The 20,731-nt window shown below is 40.3% G+C and overlaps 1 protein-coding gene across 19 annotated transcripts in view; it reads right to left on the bottom strand.

The window, feature by feature from the left end:
* The window catches only part of ADGRL2 (adhesion G protein-coupled receptor L2), a 244,508-nt gene that overhangs the window by 53,483 nt on the left and 170,294 nt on the right, over positions 1-20,731 (bottom strand). For 18 of the 19 annotated variants that reach the window (XM_081914094.1, XM_081914087.1, XM_081914086.1 and 15 more), the window contains exons 4-5: positions 16,809-16,918; positions 3,341-4,141 (exon numbers count right to left, since the gene is read on the bottom strand). In XM_081914094.1, the coding sequence (XP_081770220.1) occupies positions 3,341-4,141; positions 16,809-16,918 (911 nt within the window). Of the gene's footprint in view, positions 1-3,340; positions 4,142-5,307; positions 5,351-16,808; positions 16,919-20,731 lie in introns of those variants that run through there. The other variant, XM_081914085.1, reaches the window with a different exon arrangement.

Raw genomic sequence — 20,731 nt, 5'->3', positions numbered from 1 at the left:
TGCTGGGAGGGGATTGCAAAATCGTGTTATAGTACAGTTTCAGCACTGCAGAAATGGAAAAATCAAGGAGCCTCTTCAGACATGACATTTAAGAGTTCAATAAACACGGGAGGGAGTTTAGTGGGGACAAAGTGTTAGCCTCATCTGTTGTTGTCATTCCTGCTGCCTTTCAACTTGTGGAAAGTGGAACTTGTGGAGCAGGGAAACTTTGGTATCTATGAAGGTTCGTCTCATCTTTTAGAACCCATAAGAGGGCTAAGGAGAGGGGAAGTTCTGGCAACGCCACAGCCACTGAAATATGGTGAACACAAGGAATACCTCTTGTTCTATCTCAGGAAAACGCACATGTTTGGGGTCAAGAATGCCATTCGGCCTTGGGAGTGAAAATAACATCTAAGCTCAGGAGGGCAAGTCAGATGGATGTGACAAAGGACTTGTTTCACTCAAAAGGCGAGACAGTCTACAGTGTTTGAACCATTTTTGGGGTAGGAAGCTATGGTGCAGTCAGGCGCTGACAAGGCAGAGAGATGAAAGACAGAGGGCTCATTGAGTAGGTCAACATATCATTACTGCTCCCATCACAAGTGAAGTGGCAAAGATTGCTGAGTTTTCCGTAATGGCCCCAAATTAGGCATTCCAACAGAAGAGGCCATGACTTCTGCTGCAGAGGCACTGACCCCATGACATCATTAAGAACTTCATGTTAGGGCAACTTCCTTTTCCCAAACCAAAAAGGCCCAGAAATACTAACTTCATGCCCTCATTTTCAAATATGCCATCGCTCTAAGCAGCCTGTATAAACTCTGACCGCATAAATGATGATCGCAGAAGTGCTTTAGTTGATTTTCTTTTCCTTAATGACTGACAGTTCAGTTTTGCTCATGGAAGATGGAGGGCAAAATTTGAGATGAACTCTAAAGCTCACATCCTCACAATCCGTACCTTTGAAATCCAATTAATTCATCTCAAATGAATTAGAAAAATTCTCACCGTAATCTCAAAATCACATATTAAAGTATTAAAATCCTTTAACTTTACAAAGGCACTGGATATACAGTGGTACCTCGGGTTAAGTACTTAATTCGTTCCGGCGGTCTGTTCTTAACCTGAAACTGTTCTTAACCTGAAGCACCACTTTAGCTAATGGGGCCTCCTGCTGCTGCTGTGCCGCCGGAGCACAATTTCTTTTCTCATCCTGAAGCAAAGTTCTTAACCTGAAGCACTATTTCTGGGTTAGTGGAGTCTGTAACCTGAAGTGTATGTAACCTGAAGCGTATGTAACCCGAGGTACCACTGTACACATCAGCAAGCTAACTATTAAAATATGACAAAAATGGAGACATTTCCCCCACTGTTAAAAAAATATATGCATGAATGTTCTCATAGTCTTAAACTTTTTTTTAACAAGAATTTCTAATGATGCATTCCTAATGTGAGGAGGGAGCAAAAAACCAAAGGTTCAGCCACCATATTCCAAACACTGCATGATTTGAGTCATCAGGGAGTGTAGGAATGGTATTGCATTCCTCTGTCCGTTTCCTGTGTTTTATTTATTTTATTTCATTTTTTTTTTAAAAAAAAAAACATTAATGCTTTCCTCTTCCCACTGAAACAATGGGACAGAAATGAGAGAGATTTAGACACCGTTTGAAAGTGTGTTTAAATTTCTTCCTAGTTTGGGAGTGCATCAAGGGACCAGAATGGCTTGGGATCCTTCAGGTACCAGCTGTTTCTTAGTTCTCTCTTGGCATGTCTCTGGCCCAGCTCTTTTTTATCATATCTGATGTTTGGGCCAGGGTGCTAGAACCTTTAGTTGGGAGCAAGAAATCTGACATCAGATTTCTGTCTACAGCATTGGGAATTCTGCCTCTCCAACTGAGGGATGATAACTGAGATATCCCATGACCCACAGAACATCCTTCCAACAGTCACAGGACTACACACCAATGGAATTCATTAGGTATATTCTTACTTACATTAATATGAATTAAATGCTTCAAACAAGCATTTGAATCATATTAATGTTAGTAAGAATCAGCTTCTGGCATTTATAGAGCATGTCTGCATTCCTACCGTATTATTATATGGTCCTGTGACATGTTTGTTATGTGGCAACATAGCACATTTACATAGTGCTTCTACATTACAACCTCATAGAGACCATATAGTATTATCACATACAGTACTTCTGCATTCCTATAAAATACTTCTACATAGAATATTTCTGTATTCCTACCGTGCAGTCAGCCTTCAGTCTCCCGCAATGAAAGTAATACAGTGGTACCTCGGGTTAAGTACTTAATTCATTCCGGAGGTCCGTACTTAACCTGAAACTGTTCTTAACCTGAAGCACCACTAATGGGGCCTCCTGCTGCTGCCGTGCTGCTGGAGCACGATTTCTGTTCTCATCCTGAAGCAAAGTTCTTAACCTGAAGCACTATTTCTGGGTTAGCAAAGTCTGTAACCTGAAGCGTATGTAACCTGAGGTACCACTGTAAAAGTTTGTAACAGCTGAAGAGAGATATCCAGTAATAACATGTGAAAAAATAGGTAACTAAAAGCAGCTTTGTTGGAGACTACAACTAAAATAACATTCCGGGAATGCAAATTGTTTTTAGTGAGCTTACAAGGGTGTGCGTGTGGATCTTTTCCTAATTCCACTGCCAAAACAGTCTTCAAAAGCTACATCCTCTGCATTTAACATTTGTATGTGCACCCGCGGTTCTGCATACTGGAGACATTTCCTCAGTGATACAAGTTCCCAAATGACTACTCGTTGGCAGCTTACATAACGATGCAGTCTTTTAAGTAGCCATAGCTATTCTCAAATTGAATACACTGACTTGCATTTGCTCCACCAATGGGAAATTATGGGATGTTATAGCATGTTACAAAGATAGAGGCTAATCCTCTTTTCAGGCTCAAACTGCAGACTTGGAAAATACAAACCTTTGCAGCATCGACGCTGAGAACTACTGCACCTAACTGCATCAGGTTCTTCAAACCACATCTTTCCCAGCCACAGGCAGAAAATAGTTTTAAAGTTTTTAAAAATATTGTACTCAGGACTAAAATCAGATAAAAACACCAATGCTAACATGCTTCTTATTCCAAATGGATAGATTGTCTTGAGCCTAATAATGTGGAGCTGAATCTTACCATTGGGTGTGTTGCTATGGAACAAGATGGCACAGGTACAATTTTAAATCCATTTTTGTGTTTCATTTCATTACAAAACAGGTACTTTAATTGCCAAAATACTGAAGGCTAGTTTCATTAGCAAGCCTTCTATTAAAATAACTTAGTATTTAAAGAAATAGAGATAATAAAGAATGCTTACCTTGAGCGGGGTCAGGGGGACCAAACTCTAGAGAATATCGCAGGATGAAGTTGTTGTTCCACACATACAGTTGATTGTCTCTTGGATTGTAATCCACAGCAGCAATATAATGGTACATGTTGGGGAAAGGGATATCTACATATTCTCCTCTGAATAACCGAGTGTTGTAAATGTAATCAATTGAGTTCTTGCCAGTTTCACTTTCATTGTCTTGGTATACGGACCGCACAACGTAGAGAACCCCGCATATCATAAAGGCGTTAGATGCTGCCCGTTTGTCATACGTAGTTTCCCACGTTGCCTCGAAACGCAAGGTATAAGGATTCAGTTGGCTAATAACTATCATCCCATTGTTTTGTTCCGTGGCATAAATGACCCACAAGCCATTTTCGTCAACTGCCAAATCAATGTCAGTCTTCCCTCCCCACCTGTAAGGGGAAGTGTCGTGGTAGTTGGCATAATTTATAATTGCCTCTCCACTCTTAATTCTAGTCCTCAAATCGAACTTTACAATGTTCCTAGTTCTTTCCTTGTTAAAAAAGACAGCACCATCATATACCACAAATCCAGTACCATCCACTCGGTTTGGAAGCTTGTATGTCGTCTGCTGGCGTCCATTTTGAAAGTCCTCTAAAGAAGCATATTCTATCAAAGTATCAGTACGGTATGGAGTCCACGGCATGAAGTATATTTTATCCGCAGCTTGAAGAGGGTCCTTGCACCAGGCACCTGCCTTTTGTTCCGCTTCATATAAATTTGGGGAATCCACAACGGCTTTCAATGTCCCAGGGCAAACAAAAACTAGCAGTCGCAGAGAAGAAGCAAGACAAGATTTATTTTTTTAAAACAATAAAATAAAATGTGCATGCTACCAATTAAAGTCAAGGTAAAAAAAAATCACAAGTGACAATAAAGAAGAAAAGATCCAATTAACTGGCAACAATACTTTGTAGCTCATATGTAATTAATGCATGTATTACCCTTTGTCATCCATGCTTCTTAAAGTTACCATAGTAACCAGTATGTGAAGTGTTTTCGCTAATATCACCCAAGGTCGCATCTATGGCGCATCTATGCATCTGGAAGCAGATAACTACGCTTGCATTTATGATGAAGACAGGATTTATTCTCCAGACCTTTCAACTGGTGTACAACACTTCAATGGATTTAAACTCATAAAACTTGTAGAAAATTTAATAAACTGTGAGGTTGAAAACAACAGTGCCTTGATATTATATCTATATATACGGTTGAACCTTGGAAGTTGAACACAATCCGTTTTGGAAGGACATTCGACTTCCGAAACATTTGAATTCCAAGGCCTCTGATTGGCTGACAGCTAGGCTTTTTGCAGACTGGAATTCGTGTCAGATGTTCGGGAGCCGAAACATTCCAAAACGTAGGCGTTCGGGAACTGAAGTTTGAATGTATCTATATAGATATATAGATATGCACTTTTAGTTTTGGGGTTTGTTTGTGTGTGTGTGTAACCCGTGTGTGTGTGTGTAAAATATATACACAGATCTTCATTAGGAGCAACAAAAAAATAAAGGACAACCAAAGCGATGGATGAAACAGACCAGGGACCCCTGTAATTATGGCATGCTATGGAGTGGGTTCTGGAAGCCAAGCAAGATGAGGGTTCATTAACAAGATTTAGTCAAGGGTGAGAGAAAGACAGGGAAAGAGAAAGAAAGGGAGGAAGAAAGCAAAAGGGAGCCTCTGTCCCGGAGCAGGTACACCAGACACTAAATCCCGCCACCTGCTTTAAGTAGCCGAGTCAGTTCAGCAGCCCAGCCAGTTTACTGCAAAGTCGACTTCTTTATGAGGGGCGCTTATGAGATCCTGCTGACCACCATAGTTACCAGAGTGTTGTGGGGAAGGGAAGGGGTGGAGGAGGTTAACATCCATAAGGCACATAACAAGGAGCTGGGGGTGGGGGGTTTGGGACTATATACGTTATTTACCTTTTTGCTCCACTTCTATTTCAAGCATCGGAAGAAAAATGAAAAAAAAAAGTGCAAGGGAAAAAAGAAGAAGATTAACACAAATTGTCTATTAGGCGAAGATTAAATTAGTTCACAAGATGTTAAACACAGGGAGAATAAGAAGTGCACTACATTGGATAGAGAGAAACAGACAACAGGAAAACCTAGCAGGAGAAAGATTCTAAAGTTACATAAGTGAACATGGATCAATCATTTTAGTAGGTTAAAGAGGCAGTCCTGAAAATGCTCGTATGTAGTTTCACTTAGTCAACCTGAATAAATAATGAAAGACTTGACTAATGCATGATATACCTATCCTTCCCTTTTCAAAGCCCCAAGCAAAATCCTGTCAACTTTATCTTTTTTAAAAAAAAAAAACTTCTATTAATATGATATGCACATATAGATGTATTATGTATGTCACTATATATACATTTTTTAAATAAGAAAAACCCTTTGGTTTAAGAAGAGTGAAGGCTTCAACAAGTCACCCGTGCTCTAAAAATCATAGAAATCACAAGTTAAGGTTGATGTGTTAACTTTCTCACCATGTAAGCAGTAAAGATGTACAATCTCATAGATTGCTTACAAATTGCACACACAGTTCACCTTAACATTCAGGCTTAATTCTCTCTTCCTCTGCAAGTTGGTGGCAACACAGATGTGGGAGGTAGTGCTCATAAAATATTTGCTCTTGAAAGGTTTCGAGCTCTGCTCATATTGAACCAAATGTAAAACCAGCAAAGTTTGAACATTATTATAGAATCATGTAATCGTAGAGTTGAAATAGTTTTGCCCAATGTGGGGCTTGAACCGATTAAAGGGCTCATGCTCTACCAACTGAGCTATCTATAGTTTAATGCCCAAATCCCTACAAGACTGCCCCTAGTCTTATCTCTCTGTACACACCCTTCATCTTTCAGCCTGGCTGCAGAACCTGTAAGCAATCCCAACTGGGTGGAATCAAATCAGTCCCCCTTGTGTTATGGATTTGCTAACCAAGGAGGGGGGTGTTTTGTTGATTTTGCCCCTGCAGCTCCCCGTTCTAGGGGATCACCCCAAAAATATTTTCAGGGCTGCTGCTAGAGAGAGAAATTGTCAAAAATTGCTACACTCCTCCTCCTCTAGTGGACACATCCCATTGGACCCAAAGCCTTTGAACAGGGGCGTGAATTCAATACAGTCCAATATCGTAGGCTGTACCATACCTCTCATTTTGTTTACATGGTGCAGAAATTAAAGCGAAACTCTTACGTTTTCCATGCTTTTGCAGACCAAGAGTTATTTGTCAGCTTTTACTCTTCTGCTAAACCAACCATTTCTTGTTTTTAGAGGTTCCTTTTAAAAAGGAAAGTAAAGAAAGCAACTAAATTAGATGATTTTTGTGTGTATGTGTGAAATTTTGCACAATGGACATCTGTACAGAGGCTCAGTTTAGGACTCATTTCGTGTGCTTTCCTGCTTGGTTGTAAGAAGTGCAGCAGCAGCAGCAGGTCCCTTGCCACATGCAAGCCCATTCACACATTATATCAGACCTCAGCAGGTCAACATCAAACTGTGTCTCAAGCACAAAGAAGAACAGAGTGCATGCAGAGCAGACAAGCATTTAGAAGACATCCTGCAAGACATTTTTGTTTTGCAGGTAAGGAACACTGAAGTTGGACGTGAGGTTCAAATACAACCATCACCTACCCCTCACAGACACAGATTCACTCTTTCACTCAGATCTGCTCCGCCACTGAGCTATGACACCTTCTATTACTTATTTCTATGGCACTACTGATTTCTCCCCTGCTTACATAAACTTCCACGAGCAGCCTGATCCTCCTCCGCCTCACCAGGCGGGAGGCAAGATCACTTTTCCAGAATCTGCAGGCTGCCTCTTTTTGAAATGGCTGTTGCCAAATTAAAGGAAGCAACTTTCAGGGAGGTTAGGGTATGCGATTTCCCTAGCTAAATGAGAAAGTGCTTTTTTCCTCCTCTCTCTCCTGAGTCAAATAGCTGGTTCCACACCTTCAGAGAAGAGGTTCCCCTCTTCATGTAGGATGAGAAGACTCAACCTGGCAGAGAGTGGAAATATATCCTTCTTTGCTCAGAGTTATGCAGCCAGCTCACACCGCAGGAGAGAATAAGTTGCTTTCCCCTTTCATTCAAGGGAAGGCTTTCTCCCATCTCCCTGACAGAACAGGAAAGCTGATTGGAGGAGCAGAAAATAAGCAGTTTTATAGCTGCCAACTAAGCTTCTGCTAACGGGAGAGTCCCAAAGGGTTGAGTTCCATTCACAGGATTATCCTGAACTGATTTCCCCTTTAACCTGCACCACCTTTGCCCGTTGAAAATCTGCTGCACTGCAGAATGAGGTGTGGCGCATGGGGCTGCAGGAACAAGGGCACATGGGCAAAAAAGTACTGTTCCACCTCTGATGTGCTGGGAACAACTGATGGACTACAGTTCCTTCCACAAATGGAATGGGGATACTTAAGATCTAAGTCTCTGTTGCACCCTGGTTGAAGGGAGACAGTATTGGATGGCAAGCTTCCTTGTTCGTCCGTCGGTCCCTCCGTCTCTCTCCCCATCCCACCCCCATCCACCTATCCATCCTGAAACAGCATGGCTTCTAGTTTGCTGTGTATGTCACTTTTAGACAATGAGGTTTAGCAAGCATTATGTGGCATGCACTATATAACTTGTGCCCCTTTCCACTGAACGAAATGGAAACTTCTGAGATCTCATAGCTTTAGAAATACCAAATGAATTTTCATCAAACCAGCAAAAGGGGGACCCTTGCAAATATTCTTGAAATGCTTGACATTCGCTAAAGCACCAAAAGCAAAGGGAAAGCAAGAAGAGAAAGAAAGAATCTCTTTGAAGGGGAGTAGAGAGGGGAGGGAGAAAAAGCCACCATAATTCACCATGGCTAGCAAATAAATAAATAAATAAATAAAGTAAGTGAGGGAGCGTATCTTATTTATTTATTTTTTAAAAATCTGTCTGAAATTTAATCAGTTGATAAACTTTAAAAATAGATACTTTGTTCAGAAGTCACACAAAACAACTTGAACCTGTGCAAAACAGAGGTTTCAGGCTTTAGAACAGAGGTGTGCTGAAAAACCAGGTTGTCTTAAGTACGTCTCCTGAGGCTTCATAACATAGTAAAAAAGTGTTATATGTATATTATATTTCCTATTCCCACCATTCGATTGTGCCCTGCCCTTCTTTCTTTTAAGGGGAGGTGGCTCGTTTGTGTTATCTTTTTTTTGGGGGGGGGGTGCTTTTGTACTGCTGGATATTAATCTTGAGAAATGCAATGACTTTTCAATCTTGACGTGAAACATCTGCTTAAGAGAAATAAGTACATAACTCTAGAAGGAAGAAACAAAGCACAGTAAGCAATTAAAAGAATAAAAGTGAGAAGCCTAGTTTACAAAGCGAATCTTACCAAATATTCATAATTTCTATCAAATCTTTGCCCCGTCATCCCAATAAAAGAAAAACGTGGAGTGGAGGGGTTGGTTAGCTAATGCAACTTACTCAATTCCAAGGCAGGAATATATTAAATACTTGTTGATAGATATTCCAGTACAGCAATCTGTTCTGGTCCAGGCAGTGCAATAAATGGAGCTGATTTCTGTGCACATAGGATTGCATGTACGTAGCAGCTTTCTCCATTGAAATGAATTGGAAAGCTTGCACATTTATCAGAGTAAATGAAGGACTCGGCATTGGGATGAGAATGTATAAACTAACTTTTGTCCAATAACGGCTAGCTATAAAAAGTGCATTATTTTTCTAAGGAGGAAAAGCATACACCTTGGAGAAAATGCTGGCCATGCCATTCTTTATGTAGCATGTCTCAATTGCAAGCTAATGTACCCAATATTTTATAATAAATATACTTTTTAACAACGGGATTATCCACAAAACATTTTCCTGCCAAAGACATGACTGGTACACGAAACAATCATGTTGCATTGTGTCCCATCATAATCCACCAATAAGAGGAAGATTGCACCTGCTTAGGATGAATAGTAGTAAAACAGTGGCATAAAGACAAGGATAACATAATTATTAGTGATATGTCGGCTGTGAGTGCACAGTTGTACAACTGCGCATTTTCAGGGACAGATGGGTTTGCTAAAGTAAACAAAAACTGCAAGTTCAATCAGTGCAGCTAATGAATGGAACACTTGAATATTTTCCAGTGAATTCCTGGGTCCAAGCAAGGCTTAAAATAAAATATCATGCACAGATGTAGGAAGTGGTGCTTCTGATGTGCTTATTAATCCTAAAAGGACTGACTTGGGTTATTTGAAGTATCAACATATATTGTGCAATATAATTGAGAGAAATGTCAAGTGGGGTTCTCTCAATTCCTCTGTAATTTAATCAATAACACTCTTATTCAAGGAAAAAGCAATGCATTTTTAGCTTGATTTAGAATTCTCATATTAGTAGCAATTCATCTACAGCAGCTTTCTTGTTGAAAAGGTTTTTTTGGGGGAGCAGGAACCATTAGCAGTAGACGGGATTTTTGAAAAAACGAAACAAATAGAGAGCTATTAGAACCCAAGACACTTAATCATTTGAGAAGAATCCTTGCAACAGTAATACATATCTAAATGCAGTCCATAAAGAAGCAAGAAGACAACAAATGATGCGAGGGTTTCGTATCCTGTGTGATACATAGCTCTAATCATTTACCAAAGAATCCAATTACAGCACCATTCCAGGTTCCAGTGAATAGATGGAGTTGCAATGAGATTACAGAACAAGTTTTGTTGATATTTGTTTCAATCATTTTAGGAAGGAATGCCACATCCAAAAAATAATGGCAGTGTGTGTGAACACTGGAATGGCCAGCTACCATAGTCAACATTTGCCTGAACAAGTCTCTAGTAGGGCATGGTGTTACTCGATCATCCAAACTGGAGTTTTAAGTGGTGACAGGAATTGTGCACTGTGACAATGGAAGTACTTGAAAAGTCACCACAGTTTTTAATCAGATGGGTGAACTCTCCGAGACAGATGCCGTGTTCTGTCCTGATAAGTGACGGTAACAGAGAACCAAAAAGGCCAGACGTGGTAAAGGAAAAGCAGGAAGAAGGGTGACTGCAGTTGTGCATTGGTGCTACTAGGCCCAAAAGACCGAGAGTGTGATCCAATGCATTTCAACTCAGATCTAAATCCTACTGGGCCTACTCCCAAGTAATATGGTAGAGAACTGCAGCCTGGTAAATCTGGAAGATTGGCCTGAAGCTGGTTTGCTGAACACGTCTTGGGATTGATCACACTCTGTAGTGACTGGTATGTTTTCTACATTTATACTGCTGCTGCCTCTGGAGAAATGCTAAATGGTAAATCTGGGTCTGACAGCCTCCATTAGGAGACAATCAAAGATGATGGCAGGTGGGAACCCAACCTCATCTCCTGTTTCCCCACTCTTGTTGTAAAGTGTGATGGCAAAAGGCAATTTCTCAAAGTGGCTTCTTACGGCAGGTATATTGACTATCTGGGAATGCATGTGCCCGCTTCACACTTAGATGCTTTCCACAGGCAACACTATTGTAAGTGCGACAGGCACGCCTATATATATATCCCTTACTTTGTTTTGAGGCTACTTCCCTAGGTTACTATTAAAAACATATAGGTATACAGAAAATTATGGCAGTGGCCCATAAACAGGCATTTTCTGTCATTGCACCTTCTCTTCTGAAAGCCCTTCCCTGTGCTATATACTTCACATGCCCCTTTAATACGTACTGTTTTTGCTTTTCCCGACCATTAACTCTGGACCCTATACCCTGTATTCATTGACACTGTTATTATAGTTGAGGTATTTATGCTGATGTTTGTTTATACTGTTTATATGTTGTACACTAAATGTAACACGGAGAGCATGAATTTACTACAAGGAGCAAGCTTTGGCACTCTGCCTAGTTCACTTTTCTTCCAATCTTGGAATTTTCCTTCCATTTCCTTAACTTTCCCCCTCTAATTTCGCCATCACAAGAGACTATTCATAATCTGTATTCATAATCTGTACTGAGCTCCGAGGATTTATAAGGAGAAAAATCATTATTCTCTTGCTTTTATATACAGTCACTGTGCATTCTAGGCTACATGGCAGGACATAAATCACAAGTAAATAAACTAAATGAATGCTATGGCTCCCCGAGATCTCCATGCTCTTTTTTTTGTGGGGGTGGCAGTGCTTCAAAGTATGCAACCAAGGAACCTTTCCTCACAATTTAGGTTCCTTAAGCAACTTTGGGTTTTGGGATGCTGGTTCACATGCATCCTTCTTAACACAAATGTTTTGCATACCATGGCTTAAGATGGCACTGTAGGGAAACAAACAAGGAGAAACCCAGATCTACTCATCACTCATGGATCCCTTAGATGGAAGTGACAGGGAAAACGAAATGCTGTATGGGCGGAAGAGGGAGTTGAGTCTAAAGAAAAAAAATGTTCGCCCACCAAAGGTCAAGTGTGGGTTAGCCAAAAAACAAAAGCAAAACAAAAACCGAGGGCTACAGACTAGAAACTGCGCAGTCAGTCCCTTCATGCTCACTAATCATGCTCAAAATAAAAGTAATTGACAGTGCAGTGTATCAGAGCTCTATTAGCAGAAAAGGAGCGCAGAAGATGTGTATTGCTAGACAAGGATGGTCTCTTCTCTCCTTGGCCTTGAACCTGAAACACATGATGGATGTAAGTGCATTAACTCAAGCACAGGGGAACAGAGCAGTGCAATTCAGTGCTTTGATGCAAGTATACAGGGCGCACAGAGACAATTTCAGAAGCAGCGCTGACAGGGTTGTAGCAAAAGTGACACTAGGGTTTCAGATATTCCAGTAATTCAGACACTTGTTGCAGCTCAATAAGGACTGCTGCAAACCACTTCATGTAGATACAGAAAACTTCAGTCTCGTTACAAAGGGAATGTCAACCTTAAAAGAAGAAGACCACAGAGAAGGGTTTGGGTTTTGTACAGAGAGAAGAAAGCAGATTTTTAAAACAAAAGTTCAAAAGAAAAAAGAGAGAGATTTAAAAGCAGGTACTGTAGTTACAGAAAAGCGGGGAGACTGAAATAAGTAAATAAAGCTCATCTGAACATTCTGAATGACACCAGAAATAAGAGGAAATTTACATGACAAATGTGTAGATAATATTGGCATCACTATTATTAGCCCCATTCTGGTGTTCAATCTCCTTGCATTTAAACAAGACCATTAGGAGAGTGGAGGCCCAGTGCAAAGCCCCTTCTGGTGTGTCATCTCTGCACAGTTTAGAGCCCTTCACAACACTGAGTGGGGATTGCACAGATGCTCTGAGTGCAGCAGAAACCCTGGATCTCCTGCAAGAAGCATGTAGCCTTTCCTTCTCAAGGAGGCTCAGCAAGTGCCTAGGCACATCAGCATGTAACATACTGAACCAGGATCTAAACTCTGTAAGGCTGAGGCAAAAGCAGGACAAAGAAGTAGAAGCATGTCTAACATCTACACCATGGAGGAAAGCCTTACTTAGTATCCAACCAGCTAACCCACAACATTAGACTGAGGTTCATTCAACAGAAAATCTTCTTCTGGGCCTAATGGGCACCAACATGCCTTAAGCACAGGGGCATCACATCCACAGATTACTGCTGGAGGTATAAATAGCTGCCCAGTAATCCAATGCTTCTGAAAGGAAGTACAGAGTTATGGACCAATCCCTGTTGATAGGAGATGCCAACACAAATGGCTCCACACCTGCCAGGTGGGGGTTACCAAAAGGAAAGGAATGATGGTTCTACTTTGGCAGCAAAGTGAATAATCCTTCAGTGTTGGAAAGGACATCATATGTGGAAAACTGGATGCAAGACCTCCTGCAACTAGCCACCCATGAGAAAACTCATGGGTTTTCATGCAATGTATGAAAAGCTAAGTTTCCAATAGATTTGGAAAACACATTTTGAAATCTTCACCACGTTAACCCCCACGACTAGAAGCAGTGAGATGCACAACACAGGGATGGACACATCCTTAACTTAATGGGTGTTAATCTAGGACTACTAGCAAAGCATTGAAACTCATTTATCCTAACCCTTATCTGAGCATGCAAACCTGAGCACTGTGTACAATGCTAAACAACTGAATATCAGAAGTGAAAATACTGTAGCTGAAAATGAGCATTAATTCAGAGGGGGGAGGGAAGCTAAGGGACTGTGCTGCCCTATGGTAATATTGTGAAACCCCTAATAAACCATGTTTTTCGTAACCTTTTGTGGGCTCTAAACTGCGCAGAGATGACGTGTCAGAGCTGGAACAGTTTAAAAGTATACTCACTTCTTTTGCTTGTCTGCTTTCACATGAAAAGACTGAACACTCGCATGTAGCTGTTCTCAACCTGGACAGTCATGAACTTAAATTTGAAGTATGCCGATCATTAATTTGGAATCTACAAGCTAAATACTCAGTGCGTGTTCCAATATTCACTATTTCTTCCTCTGTGTAGATGTGTCTGTGAAGAATTTTGAACAGACATCCACAGAAATAATTTATGTGTATGCATGTGTTTGTGTGTGCTTATGTGTATACGTTTGAAAGAGAAGATGGGTGCAGGTTTCGTCAAGCTGTCCAGTTACACAGTACTGCAAGGAGAGGGATTTGGTATAAGTCTTCTTAAAGACAGAGGGTCAAACTAAACATGACATTATTCATGTCGGAAGCTCGTGTTTTTTTTAAATAAAGAAATAAACAGCTAGCTAGCTGGCACAGGGGTCCCAGAGGTGGGTTGGATGTGCTGCGACAGGGACTTTTGTCACCATTAGGGAATGAAACAGATAGTATACACCCCACCCCTGATTTGGAGCAAGACCATAGTGGGATGAAGACTAACTCTTCCTCCTCCCGCCCCAATGCCACAGCCCTGATCTGGCTCAGACATCCCATGTCAGATATTTATTGCCCGGGAAAAAAATAGCTATACAGAGACTAAAGATACAAAAAACATCACATATACTTTGGCCCAAAGCTTGCATTGGAGGAAGTCTGTAACATGCCTGATAGATAAATCTTGACTCTCAGGTTTTTCTTGTTATTTTTGGGGTGCAGGACTGTGGACAAAATTTATTTTCTTCTTTAAATAAAGTATTATATATTACAAAGTAAACACGATCATGTTACCTTTCCTTTTTCTAAGGGACTTGTAAATAGTAAGCCAGAACAAGAAAATGCAATTATCAACAAATTTTCATATTAAATCAAATTCAAAATATGCTTCTTCAAATTAAGCTCTGAATTTGATTCATGAATCAGAAAAGACTCTTGATTCATTTCACTTCTGCACAGAGCAACTGAAAATAGCTTTGTAATGAAATGAGCAGCAAGCAATATACATATTGAAATACAGCTATTTTTAAAGGAGTAAAATTACTACATGTTAAAAGAGTTCTGCCTAGGCAGTGCTGTGCAGAGCATCCTTCTGTTAACTGCAAAAGAAACCTTTTTTTCTCTGTAGATAGGAAAACCCAAACCAGCAGGGCATATCCACACTTGTCTCCCTAAAGCAGCATGAAAAAAATGATCTGAAATCTGAAAATAACATTTGCATTTATTTAACTACTGTCTTGTCCTACACGACCCAACAAAACAGAAACATTGTGGCTTTTGAATAGCTTGGAATTGGATTCACTGCTTCTTTATGGGAATTTAGGAATAGAAATAGTGATAAGGTGACTTTATGAAACAAAGCTGTTTTTGTTAGGTAGGGACAATGCACTCCTCCTCAAAGTGCCAGAAGAAGGATGGTTTCAATGAGCCACCAATGATAGACACATGAGAACAGGGCACTAAAGCTCAGCAGACACAGTAGGATTCCAATTCCTACCCACGGCACAAAAAAAGAAAGCCACAACAAGCATCTGCTTCACAATGGCACAGGAATACATAGCAAGAATGGAAAGAAAAGATGATCTGTGTTCAGCCTTTAACTGATGCGCAGAAAGATCAATACTGTGACTCAGTATTGAGTACTATCCAGATGCAAACTGCTGTATACATATACTGCCTATTTCTGACACAGATGATTCCGTCAATTTTTTTTAGTGCGCAAATGCTACTAATCCTATACCATTCATTTCTTGCTGTGTGTATGTTCCCTACACCAAAAAGAACGCTGCAATTATTTCTAATATTTTAAGTTTGAAGATATTAAAAAACACTAACGTCACATTTATAACAAATGGAGGCACAATCAATGCATTGCTGAAGTTTACTGTTAGAAGCAATAGACTTCCTCTAATGGAAAATATGAGACCAAGGTTGACTTTATTTTGAACGACGGCATTATGGAGGAGAAAACAAAAGCTTTTCAGAAACTGGATGAATCAGCTCTTTAGATCCACGGCAGGCATTTCAAGGCTTGTCGACTGGTCTGCCAAAGATGTTATGCTCCGCTGATGAATGGAGACTCATCATGGATAGGTTGTTACTATGGATGATGGGGTTATTTTGGGGTGGGAGTAGATACTGCTTACCCGCTGATTAGAGGATCACTTTATTATTATTTTAAGAACCAAACAATGATATTCTGTACATTAAAAAAGAATGAATGTGTAATTTTAAGGGAGTATTCATTAGTTGCAAAAGTTTTTTGTGCGCCTCCTTCACAAGAGGTCCGGAGGGGGCAACATGAGAGCGGGTTCCCAGTTTGTGGAGTGCTCTCCTCAAGGACTTATTGCATTTCTTTAGGCACCAAGTGAAAATGTCCCCCCCCCCCAACCAGGCCCTTGGCTAATTACTTTTTGTAGGAGTGGGTTTATTGGTTTGCTTCTGTTTTATTATGTCTTTTGTGCTCTGGTTTTGTATTTTTATGTTGTGGACTGCCCTGTGATCTTCGGATGAAGGACTTCTTACAAATATAATAAATAACAACAACAACAACAACAACAATGATCTTCAAACTGAAAATAAAAATGAAATAAAAGCAAACATTGCTGTATCAAGTAACTGGGGAAATAACTCCTGGATATTTCCACGGTACTGTATGGCTGTGAACCACTGTTACCACAGCAGGTAGCTGTTTCAAACTGTTGGAAGATTAAAATTGGAGTCACTGGTTTCTTTAGAAAACTGCAAGCCAAGCCAATTTGTCAGGAACCGGTATTGGGCAAAAGTACAAATTTCTATCTAGTCTTTTGAATAGCTAATTCAAGTTTGTTTTTGTGGGGGGGAGGGAGGGGGGGAATAAAACCCTAGTACCCTTAAAAGCCAAACACTTAAGAACACAGACAGCCACTTGGCCAGCATCACACGATGGCTCCTTTCCACACTTTGCTGAAGCTAATTGGAAGGCCTAGTTTGAAAGTGCTCTGCATGCATAATAGTTCTCAGGCCCGAAACCTATGCTCTTTTTGTGCATCTTGGACTGCCACAGCATCAATTGTGAAGGCTAGAGGAAGTGAACAAGAACAGCAACAAAAAAAAGCGTATACTTACTGTAAGGGACACATTCATATTGTACTTCGAGGTATTTGTATGTTCCAGGACAAGGATCAGGAAATACATCTGACCCGGTAACTACTATACACTGTGTTCTGTTGTTGCACCTGGGGCAGGAGAAGGAGAAGGATGTGTGTTAATTACAAAATCAGAATTAATTTACAAAGTTCGCGGCAACCATAGCTAAGGAATCAGGCAGCACTGCATTTGAATTAGACCACAAAGAGGTTGTGGGCTAGATGTATTTTTAGTTCAAACTCATAATAATTTTGCAGAACTTTCAGTAATCGGAACCAGAAGTCATTTCAGACAGTAAAGGCTAAAGGCTTATTTTAATTATCTTGGATACTGCTATAACCCCTCCCTGCATTCTGGCAATTCGCAGGGTGCCTTACAAGAATCCTAAAACAATGTAACAAATCTAATTAACAAAATATAACCCATCATGGTGGGGACATTAAAAATCCTAAACATACCTACTCAGACGTAAGCCCTACCAAGTTCAATGGAATGTATTCCTAGGTAAGTTATCATAAACCTTTGTAAGAAAATAATGCTTCTTGCTATAAATTACAGTAAAACAAAAGGGCTTCATCCAGCCCAAATTAAGCACTTTTCAAGTTTCATTGATTTTAATGAGTTAATTGCTCATGCTGGGCAGTCTAGCACAATTCTATGCATATTTGCTATCACAAGTAACTCCCAAGTAAGTGTGTCTACAATTACAGCCTTCTTTTTAAAGTATTTAAGAGAGAGAGAGGGGGGGGGATTTGTATTTTACGGCTTAGTACTTTAAAATGGATTGATTTTGATCTGGCTCAAGCAGCACTAGTCAAAACCAAAAAAGGGGTTGAAAGAAAATGACTTTCAGCCTTTTTTTCTCTGAAAGCAAAGGAAGGAGGAAAAATAAAAGGTCAGAAACAGTTTGGTGACTAAAAACAAGGGAAGCTTGGCTGATCTCCTGGGTGAGTTCTGTTTGTCAGTAAAGTGAAGGAAAGGAAGCCAGGTCTTAAAATAATAGTCTAGCCTTTGACTCCAGCCGTACATCAATCCTTGTGCTACTAGAACTTCCCACACTACTGAATACCCCTTGCACAAGTTGAAGAGATCTGTCTTGTGTCAGGGAACCCCTGACATCTGTCCCCAGCCAACAGGTGCAAGTTCAAGCTGAGATTTCAGTTCACGCAGCTGGAAGAATATTACAGACAGCCCAATAGTACAACTTGAGTTGTCCTTCCAGCAAATAAATCACAAATCTACTTGAATTTTTGGTTGGTAGCTTTGGAAGAAACATTCAGGAAATGTCAACAGCAATGGGAAGGACCCAGGTTTCATGCACAACAGATAGGATCATGGGAACCAAGTCTCAGGCTGAGCAGAAAACTTCTGGTTTTTTTTTTCTTCCTTTCCCTTTTGCAATAATGCTGATGGCTGTCGGTTTGGTCCTAACTATTGCAACTGAAACTATTGTGTATTTTGAGATTCCTCACAAGTGCAGAAATAACTGCATTACTGGACATAGAATTCAGCTTCCTGCAACTGCCAGCTTCTTCTTCTTTTTAAAGCAAGTTGCCAGCCTTTATGACACTATATAAATGCTTGAAAGTGGCTAGGGAATGGGTGATGAAATCTCAGCACTCAGAACGATGGTTCAACAAGGCTTCCAGTGGGCAAAGGGTAACTCTCTGTGGTAACGTGTCCTTTTATGCAGGAGCAGAATACATGATGTGAAATGTGAAGATATGTGTGATTCAAGTAGATCGCATAATTTGACTTTGCATTAAAAAAAAAAAAAGACTGACTAGCTGGAGCTGACAAATAGCTGTCATTGGTAGTAGTAGCTGCCTGCGGACTGTCCACTTCTATTTTTCTCAGTATTTTTAGGCAACTTTCTGCAGAAAATTACCAATGACAGCATTATAGTTGTGTATACTTCAGCTTTACAGCTCTGAAATGATACTTTCGTGAGAATGAAAATGCCACAGTATCTCATACACTGAACACACTCAGTAGGCAATGTACTTATTTCATAGCCTGCATATGAATTTTCTAACTGTGTATACTGGTTGCTAGTATGTGTTAATTTGTATAAAATACATATCTTAACTGGGAACAGGATATGTGTGCCTAATTTTGAACATTTGCATGCCTTGTGAGTAAAAAGAAACCCAAAAAACAATTGCCAGCTGCCCAAGGAATTTCTACCAAAGCCTGGGACATAAACCCCTGTGATAAATAATAAAATGAATGAATAATGGGAAATGTGGAACTAACTTGAATCTACATTTAAATCTCTTTTTTATGGTTAAATCGTATTCAAGGCAACTAAATCAACACTGAAATCAACAAACAGGTTAAATTACAATTTGAAACAAAGGGCTTTATCCAACGAAGTCATTGTGTGACTGGATTCAACAGAACGGTTGCTAGGGTCTTGGGCTTGCTGATCAGAAGGTCAGCGGTTCCAATCCATGCAATGGGGTGAGTAGATAAATACCGGTAGGTACCATTGGGGCAGGAAGGTAAACGGCGTTTCCATGTGCTCTGGCTTCAGTCATGGTGTCCCGTTGTGCCAGTAGCAGTTTAGTCATGCTGGCCACATAACCCAGAAAGCTATCTGTGGACAAATGCCTGCTCCCTTGGCCTGAAGCAAGATGAGCACTGCACCCCGTAGTCACCTTTGACTGGACTTAACCATCCAGGGGTACTTTACCTTACCCTTACTTGTGTTCATCATATTGCTCACCACATCTCCCTAAATATTGACCGGGTTTCCTCACAATTCTCTAGAGCAGATTTAAGGACCGTGTGGAAAAAGGGGGGGGGGATTCCATTTTGCAGCCAAAAGCACTTGCGTTAGCAGGACTGTTGTTTGTCAAATGATATACTAAAGGTCATATTTGTGATTTATTTTGGCAAAGAAACATCTTGGTGGAAGCTTAATAGGACTTTATTTTGGACTGCATGAATGCAGCATATAATTGGCTATGATCCAAAATTGAACAGGTAGATAACAGCCACTGGCAAGTTATAATAAACCAGCACATATCGTTCATCTGTGGTAAAGTTCCTTTTTTCTTTTTCTTCTTCAATGGGACAATGTAGAGATTCTTGCAGTGTGTGCATGTTTTGGATAGAGTGGCCGGCTGTCCCTTATTCTAAGTACCAGCTTTTATTCCAGAGTAATACAGCCCACAATTAACAGCCCTTCATTTTAGAAGGCTAATTAACTGATTCTGTCAAAAGCTGTAATTGTTGCACTTAAAATTCCTGTGCTTCTGAGATATATGTATACGGCTATTTGAGGAGCGAAGTAGAGGAAGGGGCATGTAAATTGCCACTTATATGGGAAAAAAGAGAGAGATAGGCATGTCTGCATACAAACCTCTCTTTCTGCCCACCTCCCACTTGTGAGGAGAATGCAGGAATATGCCTGTGCTTTTATGACAGCATTCACTGTCAGATAGCATTCTATTGAAGAGATAATGTATGACCACAAATGTGAGGGTGTGTGTGTGTGTTTTAGAATTTGCAATTCTTTTTACATCTTTCCAATATGTATAGCAACACTGAGGGAATCTGAAATCAAACGTGGCCAGCTAATTAACAGCTCCAGAGAGATGGTGAACTTGGCTCACCTCATTTGACTGATTGGGCAAAAGCAGGCCTGTGCTTTTTTGCACATCAGATAAAGAGAAGGGGGTGAGGGAGTCGAACCAATGCGTGAGGCAATTTTTCATTTTCCTAACTGCTGTTACATGGGCCCACTCCATGTTTATCCCTCTGTACTGTGCAAGTTTGTCCTCGTGTGCTTGGCTTTAAAAGCAGCCCTTGTTCTCATTCTAATTTGTTTGCGTTCCCGCTGTAATCTTGACTCGTACAATTCCCAACAAATTGCTTTAGCTCTTCTTTTGATTATC

The sequence above is a fragment of the Podarcis melisellensis genome, assembly GCF_964234715.1.
Source record: "Podarcis melisellensis genome assembly, chromosome: 6".
Lineage (NCBI taxonomy): Eukaryota > Metazoa > Chordata > Lepidosauria > Squamata > Lacertidae > Podarcis > Podarcis melisellensis.
The sequence above is the reverse complement of the archived record's forward strand: the minus strand, read 5'-3'. Positions and strand labels throughout refer to the sequence as shown.